At 32.9% G+C, this 21,778-nt stretch overlaps 3 protein-coding genes and 1 long non-coding RNA gene across 9 annotated transcripts; 3 read left to right on the top strand and 1 right to left on the bottom strand.

The window, feature by feature from the left end:
* The first annotated feature begins 581 nt into the window (after positions 1-581).
* Positions 582-2,100, top strand: LOC104705566 (adenylate isopentenyltransferase 8, chloroplastic-like). Its single transcript, XM_010421586.2, has 2 exons — positions 582-1,192; positions 1,409-2,100. Exons 1-2 carry the CDS (start codon positions 681-683, stop codon positions 1,893-1,895), a joined length of 999 nt encoding a protein of 332 aa, XP_010419888.1. The 5' UTR covers positions 582-680; the 3' UTR covers positions 1,896-2,100.
* Positions 2,101-5,671: 3,571 nt separating this feature from the next.
* LOC104784101 (cyclin-dependent kinase inhibitor 6) lies at positions 5,672-7,494 on the top strand. 2 transcript variants are annotated; one of them, XM_010509170.3, is made up of 4 exons: positions 5,672-6,464; positions 6,585-6,655; positions 6,755-6,937; positions 7,210-7,494. In XM_010509170.3, the coding sequence occupies exons 1-4, from the start codon at positions 6,138-6,140 to the stop codon at positions 7,274-7,276; spliced, it is 648 nt and encodes a 215-aa protein (XP_010507472.2). In that variant the 5' UTR covers positions 5,672-6,137; the 3' UTR covers positions 7,277-7,494. The 2 variants fall into 2 exon arrangements, with proteins under 2 accessions (XP_010507472.2, XP_087310563.1); XM_087454437.1 differs by lacking the exon at positions 7,210-7,494 and having other exon boundaries at positions 5,987-6,464; positions 6,755-6,941.
* A 1,366-nt stretch (positions 7,495-8,860) lies between these two features.
* Positions 8,861-10,636, bottom strand: LOC104784089 (uncharacterized). Of its 2 annotated transcripts, none has more exons than XR_767249.3 (3): positions 10,352-10,636; positions 9,641-9,747; positions 8,861-9,154 (listed from the first exon to the last, which is right to left on the bottom strand). It is a non-coding gene; the product is annotated as an uncharacterized LOC104784089 (long non-coding RNA). The 2 variants fall into 2 exon arrangements; XR_767250.3 differs by having other exon boundaries at positions 10,348-10,529.
* Positions 10,637-16,277: 5,641 nt separating this feature from the next.
* On the top strand, positions 16,278-21,767 carry LOC104784072 (polyadenylate-binding protein RBP47B). Of its 4 annotated transcripts, XM_087454429.1 has the most exons (10): positions 16,305-16,429; positions 16,671-16,788; positions 17,329-17,383; positions 17,457-17,620; positions 18,153-19,455; positions 19,912-20,395; positions 20,514-20,596; positions 20,677-20,807; positions 20,922-21,015; positions 21,447-21,767. In XM_087454429.1, the coding sequence occupies exons 5-10, from the start codon at positions 19,036-19,038 to the stop codon at positions 21,564-21,566; spliced, it is 1,332 nt and encodes a 443-aa protein (XP_087310555.1). In that variant the 5' UTR covers positions 16,305-16,429; positions 16,671-16,788; positions 17,329-17,383; positions 17,457-17,620; positions 18,153-19,035; the 3' UTR covers positions 21,567-21,767. The 4 variants fall into 4 exon arrangements, with proteins under 4 accessions (XP_087310558.1, XP_087310555.1, XP_087310561.1 ...); XM_087454432.1 differs by having other exon boundaries at positions 16,278-16,429; positions 17,329-17,620; XM_087454435.1 differs by lacking the exon at positions 16,305-16,429 and having other exon boundaries at positions 16,469-16,788; positions 17,329-17,620.
* Positions 21,768-21,778: the final 11 nt, after the last annotated feature.

Genomic DNA, 21,778 nt, shown 5'->3' with positions numbered 1-21,778 from the left:
ACCTTTAACTCAAAGCTCTTTTTATTAAATTTCAATAATAAATTACTCATTATTAAATAAAGGCATATATGTATAATTCAAGTTTTTTTAATTTGTGTGCAATGTATCAAAATGACACTCTTTGTGAAAGAGAGAGTATATGTAATGTAATTAGTTTTCTCAATTATTCAGATTTTTGAGTGTTGATACTAATTTTTCTTTTTTTTTTCTTTTTTGAATAAAGTGGGTTGATACTGATAGATTAATTTATTGTAATACTGGTATTAAAAAAGAATATGTTTTTTTGGTAATTAAAGTAATATTATTCATAAATATTATATTAATAACATAAACGCTTGATTGTGTAATTTATTTTTGCTGATAATATTTCATAAGAGGTAACAAATCAATATATCCATGCAAGAGATATTGCAAACTCAGTTATAATCTTTTAGTCTTCAATACCAATAAAAAGCAAAAAAATCCACTAGTATTTATATATATATGTAATTATAAAGAGACATATGTTGTCATAAGAGAACACAAGCAACCCAGTTTAATACATATAAATACCTTTTAATGTCCTTTAACTTTTCAAAACATTCTTTTGTTCTGTCTTGTTTAGGGTTTATACCATTGGACCCATCAGCAGATCTAAGATAGATTATAACCCGCACATTTCTCTCTTTGTATACTTAATTATGCAAGGACTTACGTCCACATTCCTCTCTCGTTCCCTCGTCCCGACCACTTCTCCGAGTCTACGACTGCGTCCACGATCAGCAGTTCCCATGACTGTGGTTTGCATGGACAAATCACGCAAGGAGAAAGTGGTTGTGATCATGGGAGCCACCGGATCAGGCAAGTCACGCCTCTCAATCGATCTCGCAACCCGTTTCTCTGGCGAGATCATCAATTCCGACAAGATCCAGTTCTACAAAGGATTGGAGATCACCACAAATCAAATGAGCATCTCTGAGAGATGTGGAGTCCCTCACCATCTTCTCGGTGTCCTCCCTCCGGATGATGGCGAACTAACTCCCTCTGAATACCGCTCTTTGGCGTCGCGTTCCATCTCTGAGATAACCGCTCGTGGTAAGCTCCCTATTATAGCTGGCGGATCAAACTCCTACATTCATGCCCTCCTTGTCAACCGTTTCAACCCCCTAACGCATCCATTCTCTTCTAATACCTTCATCTCTTCTGACTTGAGGTATGACATCTCTATATGTACAGTTCGTCTTGTTTGTATTATGTTAACGTGTACGTTCTCGTTTAGTATATATATACTGACCAGAAATGAATTTAAAATCTTAACTAGAGTACCTTTGACTTTTGTAAGTGTATACTTGCAAATTGTAAACGTAACTGGAAGGAGAACCTTTCTGTTTCCACTAACCATTTAATTTGCGTTTGCACTGATGTAAAGGTTCGAGTGTTGCTTCCTCTGGGTGGATGTCTCAGTCCCTGTCCTGTTCGAGCACCTCTCAAAACGTGTCGACCAGATGATGGAGTCAGGGATGTTCGAGGAGCTCGCTAGTTTCTACAACCCGATATATGCGGGTTCCAAGAACCGAACCGGGGTTCACAAGAGCATAGGAATACCCGAGTTCGACAGGTACTTCAGTTTATACCTACCGGAGAGAAACCACAAGGTGTCCGAATGGGACCAAGCGAGAAAAGCGGCATATGAGGAAGCTGTTCAAGAAATCAGAGAGAACACTTGGCTGCTTGCAAAGAAGCAGATTGAGAGGATCAAGATGCTTAAAAGCAACGGATGGGAGATTCAAAGGTTGGACGCGACGCCGTCGATTGGAAGCTCGTCAAGAGAGATTTGGGACAAGACTGTTTTGGATGAAAGCGTTAAGATTATGAAACGTTTCTTGGTGAAAGAGAAAGCTATGGTTATTGGTTAGTTGATTTGAAAAACTAACAAAAATTCATTATATATATTATTCTATTCTACAGTGGATTGTTGTTTTTATATTTCTCGTTAAAATCCCTTGTTATTTGTTTACTGAATTCAAATACTAGTGGAAATTTTGAAGTTTAATATTCTTGGTTCCATAAAATTTTATTTCACATTTGATTTAATAAATTTGGAACTCTTTAAAATAGAAATACAAATGCTAAAAACCGCGAGAAAATTTTTATTATTGGAAATTTTGAAATTTAATATTCTTTGTTCGATAAATTTTTATAAGATTTTATTTCACATTGAATTGAATAAATTTGGAACTCTTTAAAGTAGAAATACAAATGCTCAAAACCGCGGGAAAACTTTGTTATTGGAAATTTTAAATTTAATATTTTTTGTTCGATAAATTTTATTAGATTTTATTTCACATTTGATTTAATAAATTTGAAACTCTTTAGAGCAGGAATACAAATGCTCAAAGCCGCGGGAAGATTAAAGAAAAAAAGTTTTTGAAGTGTTATTGGTCTATATATGTAGGATTTGAGATCTATGACCAAAAGGTTTTTGTGGGATTTGGAATCTTCCGTATAAAATTTTAACATGAAACTAGCAGATTTTAAAATAATAAAAAATTGTCTTGCAGATTTTAGCGTTTGCATTTTTACTTTAAACAGTATCAAATTTGTTAAATCCAATATGAAATAAAATCTAATAAAAATTTATTGAACAAAGAATATTAAATTTCAATTTTTCTAATGAGAAGATTTTTTTCCCACGGTTTTTAGCATTTGTATTTCTACTTTTAAGAGTTCCAAATTTATTAAATCCAATATGAAATAAAATCTTATAAAATTTATCGAACGAAGAATATGAAATTTATAATTTCTAATGAAAAAGTTTTTCCCGCGGTTTTGAGCATTTGTGAGTTGCAAATTTAAATATAAGGGTAAGTAGATTTCCCACATGACGAAATACTCTTCCACACTTTTGCAAATATTTTAAAATTATTGTTAAAATATGTCATCAACCACAAACAGTTCTTTATCGACAACACAAATAAAACTAATGTCATATGAGAAAATATATTTAAGATTGTATTTGTATAGTGTTATATATAGTACTCTATTCTAAACTAAATCCTATACAAATTTTAAAGAAATCACTTTTCATTTTTATCTCGAAGGTAGGTATGATGCTAATATTAATTAGTGTGTAATAATCGTACTTTGATCAAATATAAGTTAAATCAGTCTACGGTTATATACTTATATATGGATGAAAGACTGAGACTCCCTTGTTCGTCTTCTCAGGTATTAGTTTATTACCAAGTTGTCTTGCGCCGAAACACGATATGATTGGTAAAAGCGTGTTTTCTCTTGCATAATTTGATGTGATATTAAGTAGTTGTAGTTACGTACGGCCAATTGCAAGATTAATTCCGATTATTGTTGTATAAACACTATGGTCATTTTTTAAAACACACGCATCGAAAGGCTCAGCCATGCACCCTTCAAATAAATTATGATCACCTAATAAATACCAAACAGTAGAAAGATCGACCAGTTCGAACTTGGTCATATCATTATCATGATATGATTAAGTGGTGACAGACAGACATGATGCAGATTCATTTACTTGAAGATTCAGATGAACCAGAACTGTGAATTTATGAACATAGCCATAAGATGAGTTGCTGATCAGTCTCTTCAGTAGTCCTTTACTCCTTTTATCTTTGTAATCTGTAAGACTTACCAAAGGCATGAAACAGGAAGAAACATAAAATTAAAGGTAAGTGTAAGAATATGAGAGACAGTTACACAGATCCCGACCCCAACTGAAAATAAAGCTCACCAACTAACAGTCTTCCTTCTGTTAAAAAAAAAAAAAAAAAAAAAGTGGAATTCCTAAAAGTGTAACTTTTACATTGTTTGACTTTTTCTATATGTGATCCTTAAGAAAACTCGAGGTCCTCGATTGACTTCTTCTTTTATGGCAATCAGGTGTGTGATCAGAAGAGAATTCTCAAGAACCAAGATTCGTAAGTACAGCCATGTTTGTATATCATATTCTAGAGGTTAATTAATAGTAGAGTCTTTACTTACAAAGACTTTTTTTTTTCTTTTTCATCTAATTTAGAAATCAGATTATTTTTTTTTTCTTTTTTTTTTTGCAATCAAAAGTATTTACATTTTGATATAAAGTTTTGCTATACATAATAAAAAAGATAACATATGGAAAAAAAAATTAAAATATATGAAATTACTTACCCTTATTGTTCTTTGAATTTTCCTGACTAGCTAATTAACAATGTTTTAAACTACTGGTTTACTGAACTATAGGGTTTCATATTCACAAAAATAAAAAAAATAAAAAAAACTACTTGGCACCGAATTATAGTGTATATATAACCATTTCCCTCCTAATTTATCCTAATATATATATATATATATATATATATCTAAATAAATGCCTTGGTCAGCGAATTCGTTGTTGCATCAGTCACTTATTTACTCGATGATTCTTTATTGAAAATGGTCCCATGGAAGAATAAAGTAGTTATGTAATATGCTTAATTTGTAAACGGTTCTGGCCATTTGTATTGTATATGTGCTTAATTACCTTAATTTAGTGGTTTACATGCAATTGGTTTTAAATGTACGGACATTTTATAGTTGAGCTTAAATGCAATCAGTCTCTATGGTGTCATATTATAATATGGTTTACACACGTACATGATTTCATAGGACATTGTCCCAAAAATGACGTATAGGACAAAATATGTTGTTGATGTCTATTCGAATGAACACATGCATGGAAACTTACAAAATCTAAACTTCGGAAAAAAAAAAAAGAAAAAAAAAAGAGAGACAAGAGTAATTAAAAGGCTTTAAATTAGATGAGTTAATAACCTATATATATATATATATGGCGGCATAACACATAAATGATGTTTCTACTAAGCAAACCCCAGATTTTTATTTAGTAGTACATTTTTTAAGATTCATGCTGTATTTTGTTCTCACGGATTCCATGGTTATGAAGATTACGAATATTACTTGTTGATGAATTTAGTCTCTTAAATATTACTCTCTTACTAATATTTAGATTTAGCACATTAATGAAGGTGGCGATAGAAATGTTCCGGCAACCAACATACATTATATATTGTCTGTCTTTTATAATAATCAGTTAAATCGATGCATCTTTTGTTATAGTATCTTTATTGTTCCCAAAACCATATATGATATATGTCATTTTATAATATTTTACTTTTGTTTACAGTATTTTACTTTTGGAATATTGTAATAAACTTACTACATTTACAACTTAAAACAAAAACATATATATGTTTTCTTTGTATATTGTAAAATCAGTTAATCGATTTTTTTTCTATCGTAATAAACTTTGTATATTGTATTCGACAGACGACATATATATGTTTTTGTGTAAGATTACGAACTGATCGATGTACACGTACAGTTTAACATGAAACTATTTCAACCCTATGTTCTGGCTGGTAACATATATCCATCCATCAGTCATCCCACAAAACCATGCATGATAGAAAAAACGCGTAAGATGAAAGGGATCACACTAATTTTTATCCCATCCACACCTCAACCATTCATATATATAACCTCGACATGTCACATCATTAAATGGTGTAACAAGTGACTGATTATGGAATATATAAAATCCAATTACGAGGATAATTAATACTACTAAACTTGTTCGATGGTTCTCATTTATAATCCCCTAAAAATAATTTAAATAGAAGACTAAAATTGTAGTTTTACCCTCCAATATCGGAAAGTCGAAAAGTAAAGGGAATAAATTGATTAAACATTACGTTTGCACTACGTCGTAACTAACGTAAATGATTGCGTTTTGAATTGCTTTGAAAGGAAACCCAAACAAAAACGGCAACAACAACCAAAAAAAAAAAAAAACGCGTTTGGAAATCCCAACGGCGTTTATGTAAAAAAGAAAGAAACGAAACTCCGTAACGGCGCCGTTATATAACAATAACCTCCGTCCGCTCGGTAAAGGAATATAAAATCTCAACCGTTGAAAAAAATCAACGGCTCAGGATGATGATTCATCTCTACTCTCTCCTCTCTCCTCTCTCTTCTGCTTCTTCTTCTTCGCCCCCACCAAAATCTCCTCTGCTTTGTTAACAAGCGAAACCAGAAATAGAAACAACAACCAGAGAGAGAGAGAGAGAGAGAGAGAGAGAGAGATGAGCGAGAGAAAGCGAGAGCTTGATGAAGAAGAAGAAGCTTCAAGCACAAGCGTATCACCTCACAAGAAAACAAAGCTCGATGACGATTCTGATTCATCATCAGACTCTCATGAGGTCGTCGTCGCCGTCATCGCCGCTGATTCGTCTTCTTCTCATTCCGTTGCTTCTTCGGAAGCTCTAGCTTCAGATGAATGCTCTGCTATATCCACCGGAGAAGATAATGATCAGAGTCAGAGCTCATCAGCGAGTATCATCATCAGCTCCGGTTGTTGTTTCAGCAAAGAAATCTCGAAGAACGGTTCCACTTTTGGTACAGATCTGGAGGTGAAAAAAACTCGTCTCTACTTTAATCGATCGATTTCGATGACTTGGATTTTGATTTCATTTTTTTTTTTATTTCCTCTGTTTTTGTTTTAACGAATGATCTCCATTAATGTGTTTCAGTTTCAAGCTGATCAAATCTCCGAAAAGGAAACCAAAAGCTCAACATTAATCACTACTAGTCGTAATTTCAGGTTTCTTTGTTTTTCCCCAAATTTAAAAAAGGTGTAGACTTTTTTTTTGTTTTTGTTCCTTCTCTGTTTTGATTTTTGTGTGTTTGTTTGGGGGAGCAGAAAAGAGAAAAGTCCAGTGAGCGAGGGTTTGGGAGAAACAACAACAGAGATGGAATCGGAGGTGAAAGATGAACGGAGAAAACAACCGGAGGTGAGCAAAACTCCAACGGCGGCGGAGATTGAGGGTTTTTTCTCGGAGCTAGAGAATGAAGCAGAGGATAAGAAGAAGCGATTCATAGAAAAGTGAGCCCATTTTATTCACTCTCTTCTTCTTCTTCATCTTCTTCTTCTTCTTCACGTGTGTTTGCTTTTTTTTTTTTTATGAGAGTCCGTACATGGAGGAGAGGAGAGAATGTGTATAATGTCTGCGTGTGCGCATGATATTAAAAAAAGATTAACCGACGCGTAGTTTAGCATATATCCTGTGTGTTGTGATGTGTTGTGAGAGAGAGAGAGAGAGAGAGAGAGAGAAAGAATCAGAATCGTAACGAACAGAGACACTTTTTTGGGCACAGGTACAACTTCGATATTGTCAATGATGAACCGCTTCAAGGTCGCTACAAGTGGGATCGGCTACGTTAACCCATCATCATTAAACATATATATCCAATCCAAAGGAAGAAGATGAAGCTGGAAAAAGAAAAAAAAATTGGTTTTTTTTTTGTTTCTTCGTTCATATGCCACTTGTGTACAGCTCTGATCTATCTTTTAAAACCTATGTTAATTAGTCGTTCGTACAAAAAAAAACAAAAAAAAGATACAACCTTTATAATGAAATATCGGATCTTGATTTGTAGTAATTATGTTTCTGTTTTTTTTTTTTTTATAAATCAAATGGTTTTAGGCAGAGTTTGATGAGAGAATCAGGTTTTAAGTGCATGAATATGGAAAGGTGCTTCTTGTTTGGATTCTATAAAACAAACATTGGATGCTTATTACTACAATTATTTTGATCTTACCCAAATTGTTAGTATTGTTTTCTTGTCTCTTGTCATTCTTGTTCTTATTACATTTTGCAATTTTGTGTATATGTTTTTAAAATGTTTCATAGGGGTTTCACGTATCATAGTACCCAAATTTTACAATAATATCTGAAACCAAAAAAATTGATTCCTTTAATAAAAAAAGGGAAAAAACTGGAGAAAAGAGGAAAGGGAGGTACCATGACATGACGGTACACAGTTTGGTCTGTGTACTTCTCTATAAACTGCCAATCCTACAAAATACAAATGTATATTAACATTTTTTTCCCCCGTTTATAATATTCTTTTATTTATATCGGAATATTCCTCTGTTTTTTGTTGTTGTTTTGGATCCTTTCACCAGCTCTAAAACACTTGGTCGACCACTAAAAAAAATTCCAAAAAAAAACAGTGCCTTTATGTGGAGTTTTACAGTAACAAAATTATCATCTATGATTGATTTCCAAAAATTGTATAATTAAAAATGAGTTGCATAGGAAATTAATTTTTTTTTGTGTATTAAGCTTTTTGGTAGTAAATAAATACTATGAGAGGGGATTAGGAAATCATTTGAGGCTTCTTTATTTTACCGAGCGAGCAGACAGACACATGCACGTGCCTCTGTTCTTAACATGTTTTTTTTCTTTTTACTTAACTAATTTAATTAAATTGTACAATTAATCTCGATTTCCAACTTTCTAAGAGAAACAAATCGATGCTAAAAACATAAAAACTTAAAAGAGAGACAACATCATATGGGTTAAAAAAAAAAAAGCCGGAAACGATCGATCGTTAAAGGTTAAAAACATAACAAATCGTATCCTCCTTACAAATCAGAGTCCACATGGACGTGAACATACAGAGACGGGATCATGCAAATGCAACTGCCAATTTCTACGTCCACATGTCTCCTTTGTGACGTAACCAGATAATCATGTACACTACTACTCTCTTTTAAAAATTACACAAATTATATATAAGTGAATTGAAATATCACACGTGTAAACATATGAACATGTGAACCCACATCTTCTAATTTAATAGTAGTGCTTAGACGATGGTCACTCCAGAACCGCTTTAGAGTTACTCAAAATTAAACTAATACTATAATTAATATTAATCTAATGAAAGCAACCTACTAAAATTTTAAACAAAATCATCCTTCCAATGGAGAAACTTTATTAAGGTTGCTTAATCATTAGAATTCAATTTTTTTCAACAATTGCTTAATTATATTCCAAAATGAAAGGTTGTCAATTCTTACAAATTTTCTTAGTAGTGTTACAAAACAAAGTGAAAGAGAAAACATTTTACATAACAGAAGATGGAAACTCAATGACAGGGAACTTGCAGCAAACATCGATACCAATGGTTTTAGCAAGATCAGATCCATCCCCATTTGGACCAGTCAAATTGGCCTACAAGGTTGGCTACTGTCATCTCTGCTATTATCACCTAACTCGAGTCTTCCATGTTCTCCTCTTCCCCAACCATAGACCTAAGATTGTATATAGCCAAGTCACAACATTTTTACAGTTAAGATCTATATCAAGCTTAAAAACAACCCAGCCATGGCTCGATCATATAATCAATATTACGCCAAATCTGTATCAAGGTGAATAATGAGAGGATATGATGCAAAGGGACAAACAACAAAGAAATGGGCCAAAACTTATAATGTCATGACGAAGTCAAGTTATACTGTTCCAGCGTTTAGGGACAATCAGGACCAAACTACTAATGTGTTCATAAGATAACAAAACAAACGTATAGAAACACACAATCAACACTGTATTAAGCTACCAAAATCCATATGAGAGACAAGACTTTTTAAACAGAACAATCAACACTTTGTATTCAGCTCCTGATTATATAACATATGTTTTGACCAAAAAAAAAAAGATTATATAACATATGTAAGAGACAAGGCATTTTAGACAGAACAATCAACACTATGCATTAGCAAATAGCAATCCTCTCTAACCTTTCCATCCATTTCTGATACAGTAGTGTTTGCAGAATCTTCACTGCTGAAGCTGACAAATCCAAAACACCTCGACCTCCCTATCTCTCTGTTTGCGATCACCGTAGCTGCACACAACCCAAAGACACAATCACCGTAACCAACAATATACAAAAACCACAACAAACAGGACAAATAGGTTCTTTAACACACTACAAAAGCCAGACACTGAGACCATATCACAAAACGCTCATCAAACCAACCTAACAAACTTTCCTACAATTAAACCAACCTAACATACTTTAGATTTATTAATAAACAATCATATCAGAATCATCAGTATGAGACTACAAACTAGGAACCAAAATCATTATGAGTATTGACTTATATATCATCACGGGGTTATCAATTCCTCCAAATGATAAAATGGGTCCTTTCTCATTGCCTTTAGGTGTGTGATAAAATGGGTTATAGCTGTGTGATAAAATGGATCCTTTCTCACTATCTTCCCATTCATACTCTCCAGAAAATCGCTTGCATTAAATCTAATCATTCAATAGCCAACAAAATACAGTGATTCTTTAGTTAGTTATAGATACTAAAGCAAGGTTTCAAGTCTTTTTGTGCCTTCCTAATATATCTATGATTCGCAATGTAATCACTAATCATCAGCCATACTCTCATAAATTTGAATTGACAAAGAGGATTGAAGATTCGACAGAACTCACAAACCATCAAAATATATAATTTCCCTTGTGACGGAGGATGGATTGTGACAGAGGATGAGATTGTGCGCCTAGCAAGTCTGGTGACTCTCCTTATACCTTCTTGTGGATCTGTGATTGATAATTTCGTTATGTTTTTGAAGCTGGATCAAGAGATCGAATTCACCATTTCGCGTTTTGTCGACAGAGGAAAGAGAGAGAGGTTTAGGGAAAAGAGAAGAAGAAGATAGAGGACAAAAAAATATCTCTTTTATATTTTATCAAAAGCCACTTAGAAATTAACTGGTAGCGTGTCTTAAGGGTTCCTTCTTGAACAATATACTCTATACATTTGTATTTGTGTCAGAACGAATTGGGTGTAAAGACTAGAGAGCAAGGAAGTAACATATAAAGGACATAATTTTTTCCTCTGTGTGGGTAAAGACAAAATAGGTGGCTAGTGGAAGCATGGGTAAAACCGTAAAAGAGGAATCAGTCTTGGGATTGTGAAAATAATTTTAGTTTGTTGCTCTTCTCCTAGACTCCTAATTTGAACCACGTTTTAAAGTAAAAACAAAAATAGAAGTAAATAACTGGTATATTAGTCAAATCACGAAGTACACGCTCGAGTCCTGCGTGACTGAAATTATATATTGTTGTTGTAAACAGTTTGATCAATTAGAACCTTTCTCTCTATAATTTTACTGTTTAACCAATCGCAAATTGGTCTACATTTGTAGTGTGACCTCAAAACTTTCAACAAAATGATTCAGCCGCTCATGGATCTTGGGGCAAGTACGTAATTATCACACAAACTTATACAGAACAATTCAGAGATTTGGGCTTTCATATTTGTTACAGGCCCAACATTTTCTAAAAATATTTATAAATCACAATGTTAACTAAAATGTTATTTCATAATTTGATTACCCAAATAAAATAAAAAGAGTTTACAAAAATAATTTATAAATCAAGCAATCTGGAAGAGTGAGTAAAACAATTCGTTTTTGAAAGCCTAATACTTTGATTACCCAAATATCAATTGTAGAATTTATAATTTTATTAATTATAATGAAACTAGTATTAGACCTGTACTTCGGGAACAAAGTAGTTTTAAGATCAAAATGTAAAACATCAAACATGAAATAGACATAGATAGTTAATGTTATTTTCTTTTCTTTCTCACTTCTCAGTTTATTATATTGTCGTTTTCTTGACATATACTTCTAAAATTCTGTGATTTAAGTAAAGTATATATGTAACAATGAAAGATTAAAATAAAAAGGAAAAATACTTAAATACAATTTTAAAAAGAAAGCTATTTTATTATATATAAAAATGAAATATTTGTCTCGGTCCTTCCTTCGATTCTAACTGATACATGTATCAATTTCTTCAAAAATATTTCTTGTTGTTTTACTATCATCTTTGTTATAAAGCCAATCCCACTAAAACTTGTGACTAACAGGTAAAAAAAGTTGGATGGGTGAGATGAGAGATATTTTATAGCTGAAAATGACAAAGAGAGTATATGAAAGCCAAAGCTATACATACCTTTTAGTTGTTACAAAAATACTGAATATACTAGATTTTAATCCGCGCTACACCGCAGACATATAATTTCTATTACAATTTATATTTTATGTTGTATCTATTTGTTAAATATTGAATATTTTGTAAAATAGATGAATAACCAAATTTTTTAGTTGTTGTGCGCTAAATATTTATATTATTTTTTAACCCGCAATACATTTCATGATTATTTGTTTGTTATATTTAATTTGTTTTGTTTAGTGTTTGAGATTCTATTTTGATTTTTAATTATTATAACAAAAATAAGGGATTCAAATATATAATCAGTAATTATACGCTGTGATTAATAATCACATTTTTCCTAATGATTTAATTATTTTATACAATCTTAGTTAAATCAACTTGATTTTATGTCAAATATTCTAATATTAGTAGTGTTGATAAATAATTAAATAAAGATTTAACCCGTGTAACACAAGTTTTATAATATTTTATTAATTTTAACATGTTCTCTTTATAACTCATCTACTATATAACCACATTATATAGTATTTTATAATTTTTTAATTTTACATATTCGTAATAATTAAAAAATTTATTAAGTTTATATATGTTACTTATAATATTTAAATAATTGTCAATCAAAGTTTTTCTTACATTAAGAATCAAATGTCACAGATTTTGGAAAACAAAATGGGTATCAAATTGTTTTTTTCTTTGTTTACGAAGGATTCAGATATAGAATATCTTCAAAACAAAACATAATATATGGCTAAATATATGATAGTTTATATTTCTATATTGATTGCTGTTATTTTTTAACTGAAATGAAATGTAAAATATTTAGGAAATAAAATCTGGAGTAATGTTAATTTTGGAAAAAAAATTAGGGGTTAATGTTGTAAATAACTTTTTAACTTTAAAAAACTAAAAAGGCATAACAAAAAATGTTAATATAAATAAAAACAATGTAATGCAAATCTCAATCATGTAATTTACTAATTTAATTATAAAAGTATAAATATAAGTTATCAGGTGGACTCTATTGATCCTTCAAAATCCAGATTTTAAATCGTCATAAGTCACATAGTTGTCTTACGAAAACAAATCAGTTTCCAAATAGAAAAATTACATTCATTAATATTATATATATATATAGTATATATATATATATCATTCAATCAGCAAATCTTCTATATGATTAAATATTCAAGTAATGCTGACTCTATTGCTAAGAATAGCCTCGAGGTGTTTGTAAACGCTACTCCGTATAAGATTGAAAGCTTGAAAGTAAGAACACCTTTTCTTATTGATTTAGAAACTTGTCAAAACTAAATCTCTCTCAATTCATATAAAACACCTCTCTATTGACCTCTATATATATAGTGAATTAGACAAATCCTAATTCTAATAGGATTAGGACATAAAGCCTTATTTAAATAAGCTTCTCTTTATCTAAATCTTGTTTGTGCATCCTTATCTCTTATCTCCTTAAGCACCTTCTTAATGAGATAACTTCAAACACAAGTTGGAATTATCCAACACTCCGCTCTAGTTTCTAATAAAATCTCGTTATGACAAAAAATGATCAAATATTCAAGTAAGCATCTGAATAACAAACAAAAGGTTGAGATTGGAAGTAGTACTCTTACTTTCATCATGTTCACCAATCCTTGTTGGTTTTCATTCATGTTCCCGTGATGCATCTTAGTAGTTTAGGAAACAAATATCCAATACACATAATTTGTTAGCTTGAATTATATCTTCCTGTCACAAAAAAATCACGCAATGCTTAGATTTTTCTACTTGAAATAAGATCTAAACCGAAGAAAAAATAATGTGCTTCTAAACTACACAAGTATGTAAACACACAAATATCAATTTTTTAGTACCATATTTCAAAGATTCACAAACCATAAATTATTATCAATAGATAACCATGTCATATGTACAACCAGAGAGAGAATCAATATGCCATAAAGAGAGAAAATGAATTTGAATAAAGAGTACTCATAAACCTAGATCGACTTATTTGCTAACTTTGGCAAATATGAAAAACACGAAAATAAAACGGCGAAGAAGAGATGAAAACAAAGAAGAAGCTGAGTTGATTGGGAGTTATATAGGAGACAAAATGATTTAAAATCATTACATGTTTCATCTTGAACATGGTGGTAAGTGGTGTGAGCAAATCTAAGAATTTATTGTTTTTGCAGTTTTTAGAAAATATAGATTTTAAAAAGTATACCTAATTTTCCATTATGATCTTATCGCAATATTTTTGATTGCGGCGGCAGAACAACGTTGCCATCCACGTTGGTTTCGGATTCGCATGACCTGCCGAATCATCTTTGCCGTCGTTGCTATAATAGGTGGGACAAAGATAAAAAAAAAGAGTAAAAGAGAAGAAAATAAAATATGTGCCTTATAAATTACGAAGTCTAGTGTTATTATCTTTATAATCAGTTTTTTTTTCTCTTATTTTTCACACGATCTCAACATTACTTTATAATTGTTTTTTATAATTTAAAATATAAATTGGAAATCTTAGGTGGCGGAATTTGATTGGACAGGTGATTTGTGCTTTATATGATAAAAGATTGGGTTTTGGTTAAACTTAGGCTACGAATGGTTGCTTTAAATTGAAAAAATGGATTGGACAAAATTGGGTTGAATAATATTCAACTCATTCATCTCCAAAATAGTGGTTGAACAAGTTGAACATTTTTGCAGTAGGATTAGTTTATTTTTTCAACTTTTTAAATTGAACGGGTTGAATAGTTTTTTCCAACCTCTTCAACCTTTTCAATGCAAATGGTGAAAATTGGTTGAATAATTTTTTTCAACCTGTTCAATCTCTTCAACCGTGCAACCATTTGCACCCTTACATTTTCCATAAAAAAAGCAGCTTTCACTCATCATTTGAATAAAACCATAACATGTTATGTATGTAAATGATATTTAAATGGTTTGACCCGACTATTTAATACTAAGTTGTTGACAAAAAGCAAATAGTTTTATAAATATTATTGGAGATTTGAGAAATTAAATTCATACCAACCTTTTTTTTTCTTTTCTTTTGAAAATGAACAAAATGGCTAATGAAATTCTACAATATCTCTTCATCCTCGTTATTCTGATTGTGACTTCTTGTGTATTCCGTTTTTATATTGCATTTTGTGAAAACAGTGATAATGATCATCATACTCATCCTGGTACTACTTTACATGGCACAGAAACTTCGAGAATAAATTCTTCCGTTTTCCGATCAATGCCCATTGTACTTTTCAAGTTTAATTCTTGTAACTTTCAAGATAACCTCGAATGCGTCGTTTGTCTTTCTGAATTCATAGATGGAGATGAAACCAGGGTTTTGCCTAGATGTAATCATTGTTTTCATGCTGATTGTATAGACGCATGGTTTCAGTTGAACTCTACTTGTCCGGTTTGCAGAAATAACATTGAAGAAATCCAAAATAATGAACCTCCTCTAAATACAAACGCTGCTTTCAAAGAGATGTATGTGGAAGATATGACTGATGTTATGATAGACGTGCCCGCTGAACTTGATATGGTAAGAGAATCCAGAGTAATTGAGGCTTCTGTTTTAAATTAATAATGTCAGGAGTCTTAATTACCGTCTATGTAAGAAAAAGTTTATGCTATTTTCCAAAAGCAATAAAATAAAACAAAGTACTTAAAATTTTCATTTCTTTTTATCCGTAAGCTATACTACTTCCTCTGGTTTTTTTTTACTTGTCGTTCTAGAGCTTTGCACACAAATTAAGAAAATAGATCAATGTTTTATTATACCCTTTCTTTAATATATTTTCTAATTTTTTTATTGGTCAAAGTATTAAAATAATTGGAATAAAATTGATATTTTTACCAAACATATACATTGGAAACCTAAAAGGACAACTACTGAAAACAATTTTTTTACTCTAGAATGATAACTAAAAAAACTAATACAAGACAATTTAATTGAGAAGATGATGAGTAATTGCGTTATGCAAGCCTTTGCGTATACATTTTCATTTTGTTTACAAAAAAAATTATGAAAGCCAACTATATATTCGAAAGAACACTAAAATACTAATTTAGTGTTGATTTAAATGTGGATACTCATTCTCTGGACTTTTAAATGTTGGTAAAATAAACTACAATAAATGATAGCAGCACAAATTTCAATTAATTTTGTCACAAAGCTCGTATGTAATTCTCGTTTGTAAATAGTAAATACAACATATAAAATAAATAATTTGCGGAATACACAACTGTATTGACTGTATTTATTTTGCTGATACGTTAGAGCTTCCTGAAGGGAAGGTTTTAAGAGGAGTTTTAAGCGAAAAGAAGAAAAAAATAAATCAGAAAAAGGAAGAAACAATAAGAGGTCCTATTATTTATTTAGTAGACTCAATCTTATTATAAGTGACTGTACGTGTCATCAATTGGTTGGACAAACCGATTAATAGAGATAAAAATATTTTTTGATGGTCCATTGATTTTTTTTCCCTTTCTTTGAAATCGATTTGTTCTTTGAAATCGAGAATCTCCTTCAACAAATCGGGTTCGCTATTTTCTCAATTTTGATTTGCAATTCGATTTCGCACTCTCAATTTCATAATTTTGTTGAAGTTTTGGATTGAAACTTGTGTAATCATAGTTTTATAGATTCATAGTTATTGTGTGCGTCATGGTTTGATAATTTATTCAATGATTCATGTTAAATGTGGTGTTCGTGTATGATAGCTTTATCAAGTTTTGTTTTTTTCCTTTCTTTCTCAAATTGTGTTGTGTGCACATTGCAGTGTTTATTGAAGCTATGTCTAAACGAACAGCAGAGACGACTCTGTCACCTGGAATCCAAAGAAACAGAGCACTCTTTTACTAATCACATATCTCAAGTAACTAAGCTTTTGTCTCAAGGTGAGAGGATCTCACATGCGGTCTCGTGAGTTTAGAAACCACGAATGTATATGTGTGGTTTTGTTTCATTCTTCTATGGCTTGTGTTTGTGATCAGAATAAATATATAATCTTGATTTTTTAAAAATGACTATAAGTTTGGTTTCACAACCGCAGGTGAATTAAATTTATCTTCTTCTTCTTATTTCTTGAATAAAACCAGAAAGATTATTACTTTTTGTTTGTATTTGAGTATATGAAGACGTTAAATGTTATTTTTCTCACTGCTTAGTAAGTTAGTAATCTTTGGGTAGTTCTTTTTTCTGGATCTTAGTAGTGATCATTATGTTTCGGATTTTAGTGCAGATCCATGTCTTATAAATCTCTCAAGTTTTGTTTACGCTTTGACACATATACAGTTGATAAAAATCTAGATTCAATTAAGTGACATCTAATCAAATTGTCTTTGAATGCGTTCTCCTCTTTACATTTATTGTCTACTTGTTATGTCCCTCAGCTTGGCTTAGTTACGCTTTTCTTGTCTGCTTGTTATGTCCCTCAGCTTGGCTCCGTGATTGTTGATGTGTGGATACTCTGAGTGTGATGGAAGCTATGTGGTGAGTTCTTGGATCTGTTTTTTTTCTTTCTGTTTTAATACTACTTCAAGTTGTCTTCACTCACTGCCTTCAGGTTTGTGAGAGGTCTCTTTACTTCTGCAACTGGTGGCCCCACTGGACCACCTTCTTAAAGCTTTGTGAGGGCTGAAATGCGACCAAGCGGGTTCCTTAAATGAACAAACTTGCAATGATGGACTGAAATGGAGTCTGCTACCACATATTCGACCATGAAGAAAGGTATTTTATCATCCTCGAGAGTCTCTTTGTTGTTCTGAGCTCCTATGAGTTTGTATCTGTTGATATGGTCATGTACTTGTATATGTTGCTACTGCGTAAGCTCTAAGCATTTAGGAAGCTATCGATCGCAGAAGTTTGTAGTCTAGATGGGGAATTTAACAGTTGTTGTTCTAATTGAGTTTTTAGTGGTTAATATGGTCATGTGTTGGTTCTTTTTCTTCTGAGCTTGCATGAGTCATGTCTAGAAGCATTTAGGAGGCAATCGATTGCGGAAGTTCATATTCTAGATGAAAACGAGTGCCCACATGAGTCATGTCTAATAGCATTTGCTTGGTTTGGTTTACGGTAGAGTTGACAGAGATTAGCTGCTTTCAATATGGATTAGATCTGAATTGCTGCTGCTTTTAGTATGGATTATAGGTGAATTGCTGCTGTTTTTTTTTTTTTTTTTTTTATGTTCATCTGTTTAAATAAAGAGTTCATGAGGAAATTCTCTTTTTTGATTCAATGGTGTGGCTTTTGAATTGTGCAGATATACAAACCCAGATAGGCTAAGCTGCTTCTAATGGTTATCCTGAAAATTGATCTGACATTGTTTGTTTTTGGACAACTTTGGCATGTTTTCATTTTTGTTTCACATTTATTTGTTTTACACATTTTTATGATGGAAAAATTTTAATTTCAAAAAACTATATTTTCAAAAATAAAAGACTCGAAATTATATCCCATCATTGGAAGGGATAATTTTAATTAAGAGATGAGGAGTTCTTATTTTTAAAACAGTATATAATATATATTCATTAAAAATTAAAACAGTACATAAAAGCCCAAAAATATAACCCGCATCGTGGATGCCCTTACGTACAAGTACAAAAGGGTTAAATAAAGTAAATATGGAAATTTTATTTTATTTTTAACCCAATCCTTACCCTCGTAATAACTTTGATTAATCAATAAGATTTTAGATTTTAAAAACCATAGGAATAAGACGATTAAAAAACGTAGTAAGTGGCAAAAATATGCGGTGAAATCAGAGTCGTCCGATCTAAAAAAACAACACGGCTTAAGCACGAAAACGGGCCCCACGTTTCGGCCACTTCCCGCAAGAATGACCCGTAGTTTCCCTTCAGCCTTTTCTTCTTTAAACCCATTTGATTTCACTACTCTCTCTCTCTCTCTCCGCCTCCCTTTAAGACCAAATCTTTCTCTCTCTCCACCATTTGCATAGAGCTCAACGAGCTCACTTTCTCCACGCACTTCTTGGAACGAAAGAAGGTATTCATTCTATTGAGAGAGAGAGAGAGAGAGAAGAAGAAGAAGAAGAAGAATAAAGAATCTTGAAGTTTTTGAATCCAACAACTCAAAAGATCAGATCGGATCGGGTTTCTTTTTTTTCAAGAACATTTTTAATCAAGATGCAGACGACCAACGGCTCAGATTCAACGTTGGCAACTTCCGGATCCACGCAACAAACAACGACTCCTCCACCACCACATCAGTGGCAACAACAACCGCAGCAGCAGCAGCAACAGCAACAGCAACAGTGGATGGCGGCTGCGGCGGCCATGCAGTATCCCGCGGCTGCTATGATGATGATGCAGCAACAACAGATGATGATGTATCCTCACCAATACGTTCCTTATAACCAAGGTCCTTATCAGCAGCAGCATCACCACCATCCTCACCTTCACCAATACGGTTCTTATCAACAGCATCATCAACACAAGCCTCTTGACCGTGGATCTGGTGACGATGTCAAGACTCTTTGGATCGGTGACCTTCTTCATTGGATGGACGAGACTTATCTTCATTCTTGCTTCTCCCACACTGGCGAGGTAGTTTTCTTGTTTCTCAGCTTATCCCTTCTATTCGTACTCTGTTTTCGATTTGCAAATCTTTGACATGCTCTTGTGTCTTGATTCATTTGTCAAGCCAACTCGTAATTTTTATAAGTAGTTAATTGGATTAATTGGATTAGATTAGATCCAATGGATTATTGAATATGCGTAGAAACAAATAGGGTAATGGAGAACAGCATTGACCTGAAAAGGACAGGACAAGTTCTGTTTTCGTTAGGCAAAAAAAAAAAGTACTCTTGTACATTGCCACGTTTAGTTAAAACTTTTCTGGTAAGACAAAAATAAAAGCACCTTATACGTAAAGTACGTAAAGAAAGAGAATAAGATTTTTTTCACTTAACATGAACTGACTGACTTATGTACATGTACTATTATACATACATGTTGCTCTGTTTTGTTCTTTCTCTTCTCTGATGTTTCTTGTTTGGACAGGTTTCTTCTGTGAAAGTTATACGTAACAAGGTCACTTCTCAGTCAGAAGGGTATGGTTTTGTTGAGTTTCTTTCACGTGCTGTAGCTGAAGAAGTTCTTCAGAACTATACTGGTTCGTTGATGCCAAACTCGGAGCAGCCCTTTCGTTTGAACTGGGCATCTTTCAGTACTGGTGAAAAAAGAGCAGTAGAAAGTGGTCCGGATCTATCTGTATTTGTTGGAGATTTATCTCCTGATGTGACTGACGATTTATTGCACGAGACCTTTTCTACTAGATACCCTTCTGTCAAAGGCGCAAAAGTTGTGATTGATTCCAACTCCGGACGGTCCAAAGGTTACGGTTTTGTTAGGTTTGGTGATGAAAATGAGAGATCAAGAGCTTTGACAGAAATGAACGGAGCTTTCTGTTCTAACAGGCAAATGCGCGTTGGCGTTGCGACCCCTAAAAGGGCTGTTGCTAATCAGCAACATCATTCATCACAAGGTAGGGATACTGAGATTTCATTTCCTCTTTTGTTTCTTTTCATAGGACTTTAAAGTTAACAACTTAATGAGTCTAGTTGCACTTGAGTTAGAAAGTTTTTATGTTTTCATTGAAATAGCTCTGATACTGGCTGGTGGACATGGAGCAAATGGTTACATGGCTCATGGCTCGCAGTCTGATGGCGAATCAACTAACTCAACAGTGAGTTGTCATATGTCAGCATTATTCAAGCTCTATATATGTTTTTGCTGCTCATTTTATAAAGTTTATTCTAACTGTAGATATTCGTTGGGGGCATTGACCCTGATGTTACTGATGAAGACCTCAGACAACCTTTTTCCCAGTTTGGGGAAGTTGTTTCAGTGAAGATCCCTGTAGGCAGAGGATGTGGATTTGTCCAATTTGCTGACAGGTGCGGTCCTCATCTAGTTTGTAGTGCTGGCTTTTCAGCAACATGCTTGAGCAACCAGTTAGGTGCTTAAATATCTAGTAGTGAAATAAAGCGACTCTGCCTTGGTTTTGACAGGAAGAGTGCTGAAGATGCCATCGAGAGTTTGAACGGGACAGTCATCGGCAAGAACACGGTCAGACTCTCTTGGGGACGAACTCCAAACAAACAGGTAAAATTTAACTTTGGAGTTGATGCATTCTATCAGTAGAATACTCTTATTTTTGCTAGGGTCAGACTTTGTGAATAGCGTTATAGGCATGTTTTTATAAAAAGTAATGTCAGTAGCTGACAATAACTGGTGGAACCTAAAGCACCTTCCCTACATTTTTCTCTTGTGACTTTAGGCAAGTGGGAGAATATCTAATACATGTCTCCATGTCCAACTTGTGTCACCAACCCTGAACATGGCCATATGTCGACATGGTTTTGTTTGTCCCCAATTTTTGTCTAGGACATAAAAAAAAATGGTTCTCCCATCAAGTGCTCTTTGTTTTTTTTTCCAAATTGTCTTGAACTAAAACAAAACTAGAATCTTATCTAAACCATGACCAACTAAATATTTCTCTATAATTTTGTTAATGTGTTTTCAACTTGTAGCAGTGGAGAGGAGGAGACTCAGGACAGCAGTGGAATGGAGGATACTCACGAGGACAAGGTTACAACAATGGAGGAGGATATGCTAACCACCACGAATCCAACACCTATCATGGTGAGACTTGAGAGAGTGATCATCACCAATGGTGGCTTCTCAGTGGTTTAAAGCTCTGATTCAGATATCAAAGCTACTAAACTTGTAGTCGAAAGAAGAATTTTGTTAGATGGATTTGATTTTGATAGACTTGTTGTTTGGGGAGGATTCAAAAAATTTTGGTTACTGGTTTGTCTCAAACTAATATAATGGGTGTGTGCCTTCTTGGATCAGAGTTCCCTCT

The sequence above is a fragment of the Camelina sativa genome, chromosome 1 (assembly GCF_030686135.1).
Source record: "Camelina sativa cultivar CO46 ecotype springtype chromosome 1, ASM3068613v1".
NCBI lineage: Eukaryota > Viridiplantae > Streptophyta > Magnoliopsida > Brassicales > Brassicaceae > Camelina > Camelina sativa.
The sequence above is the reverse complement of the archived record's forward strand: the minus strand, read 5'-3'. Positions and strand labels throughout refer to the sequence as shown.

What these genes read in the sequence shown, in the direction of transcription:
- LOC104705566 (XM_010421586.2), top strand. Translation starts at nt 681, where the DNA reads ATGCAAGGACTTACGTCCACATTCCTCTCTCGTTCCCTCGTCCCGACC. An exon ending in TTCATCTCTTCTGACTTGAG is followed by an intron (nt 1,193 to 1,408) that starts GTATGACATCTC and finishes ACTGATGTAAAG; the next exon opens with GTTCGAGTGTTGCTTCCTCT.
- LOC104784101 (XM_010509170.3), top strand. Translation starts at nt 6,138, where the DNA reads ATGAGCGAGAGAAAGCGAGAGCTTGATGAAGAAGAAGAAGCTTCAAGC. An exon ending in ACTACTAGTCGTAATTTCAG is followed by an intron (nt 6,656 to 6,754) that starts GTTTCTTTGTTT and finishes TTGGGGGAGCAG; the next exon opens with AAAAGAGAAAAGTCCAGTGA. An exon ending in AAGAAGCGATTCATAGAAAA is followed by an intron (nt 6,938 to 7,209) that starts GTGAGCCCATTT and finishes TTTTGGGCACAG; the next exon opens with GTACAACTTCGATATTGTCA.
- LOC104784072 (XM_010509144.3), top strand. Translation starts at nt 19,036, where the DNA reads ATGCAGACGACCAACGGCTCAGATTCAACGTTGGCAACTTCCGGATCC. An exon ending in GCTTCTCCCACACTGGCGAG is followed by an intron (nt 19,456 to 19,911) that starts GTAGTTTTCTTG and finishes TTGTTTGGACAG; the next exon opens with GTTTCTTCTGTGAAAGTTAT. An exon ending in GACGAACTCCAAACAAACAG is followed by an intron (nt 21,016 to 21,443) that starts GTAAAATTTAAC and finishes TTCAACTTGTAG; the next exon opens with CAGTGGAGAGGAGGAGACTC.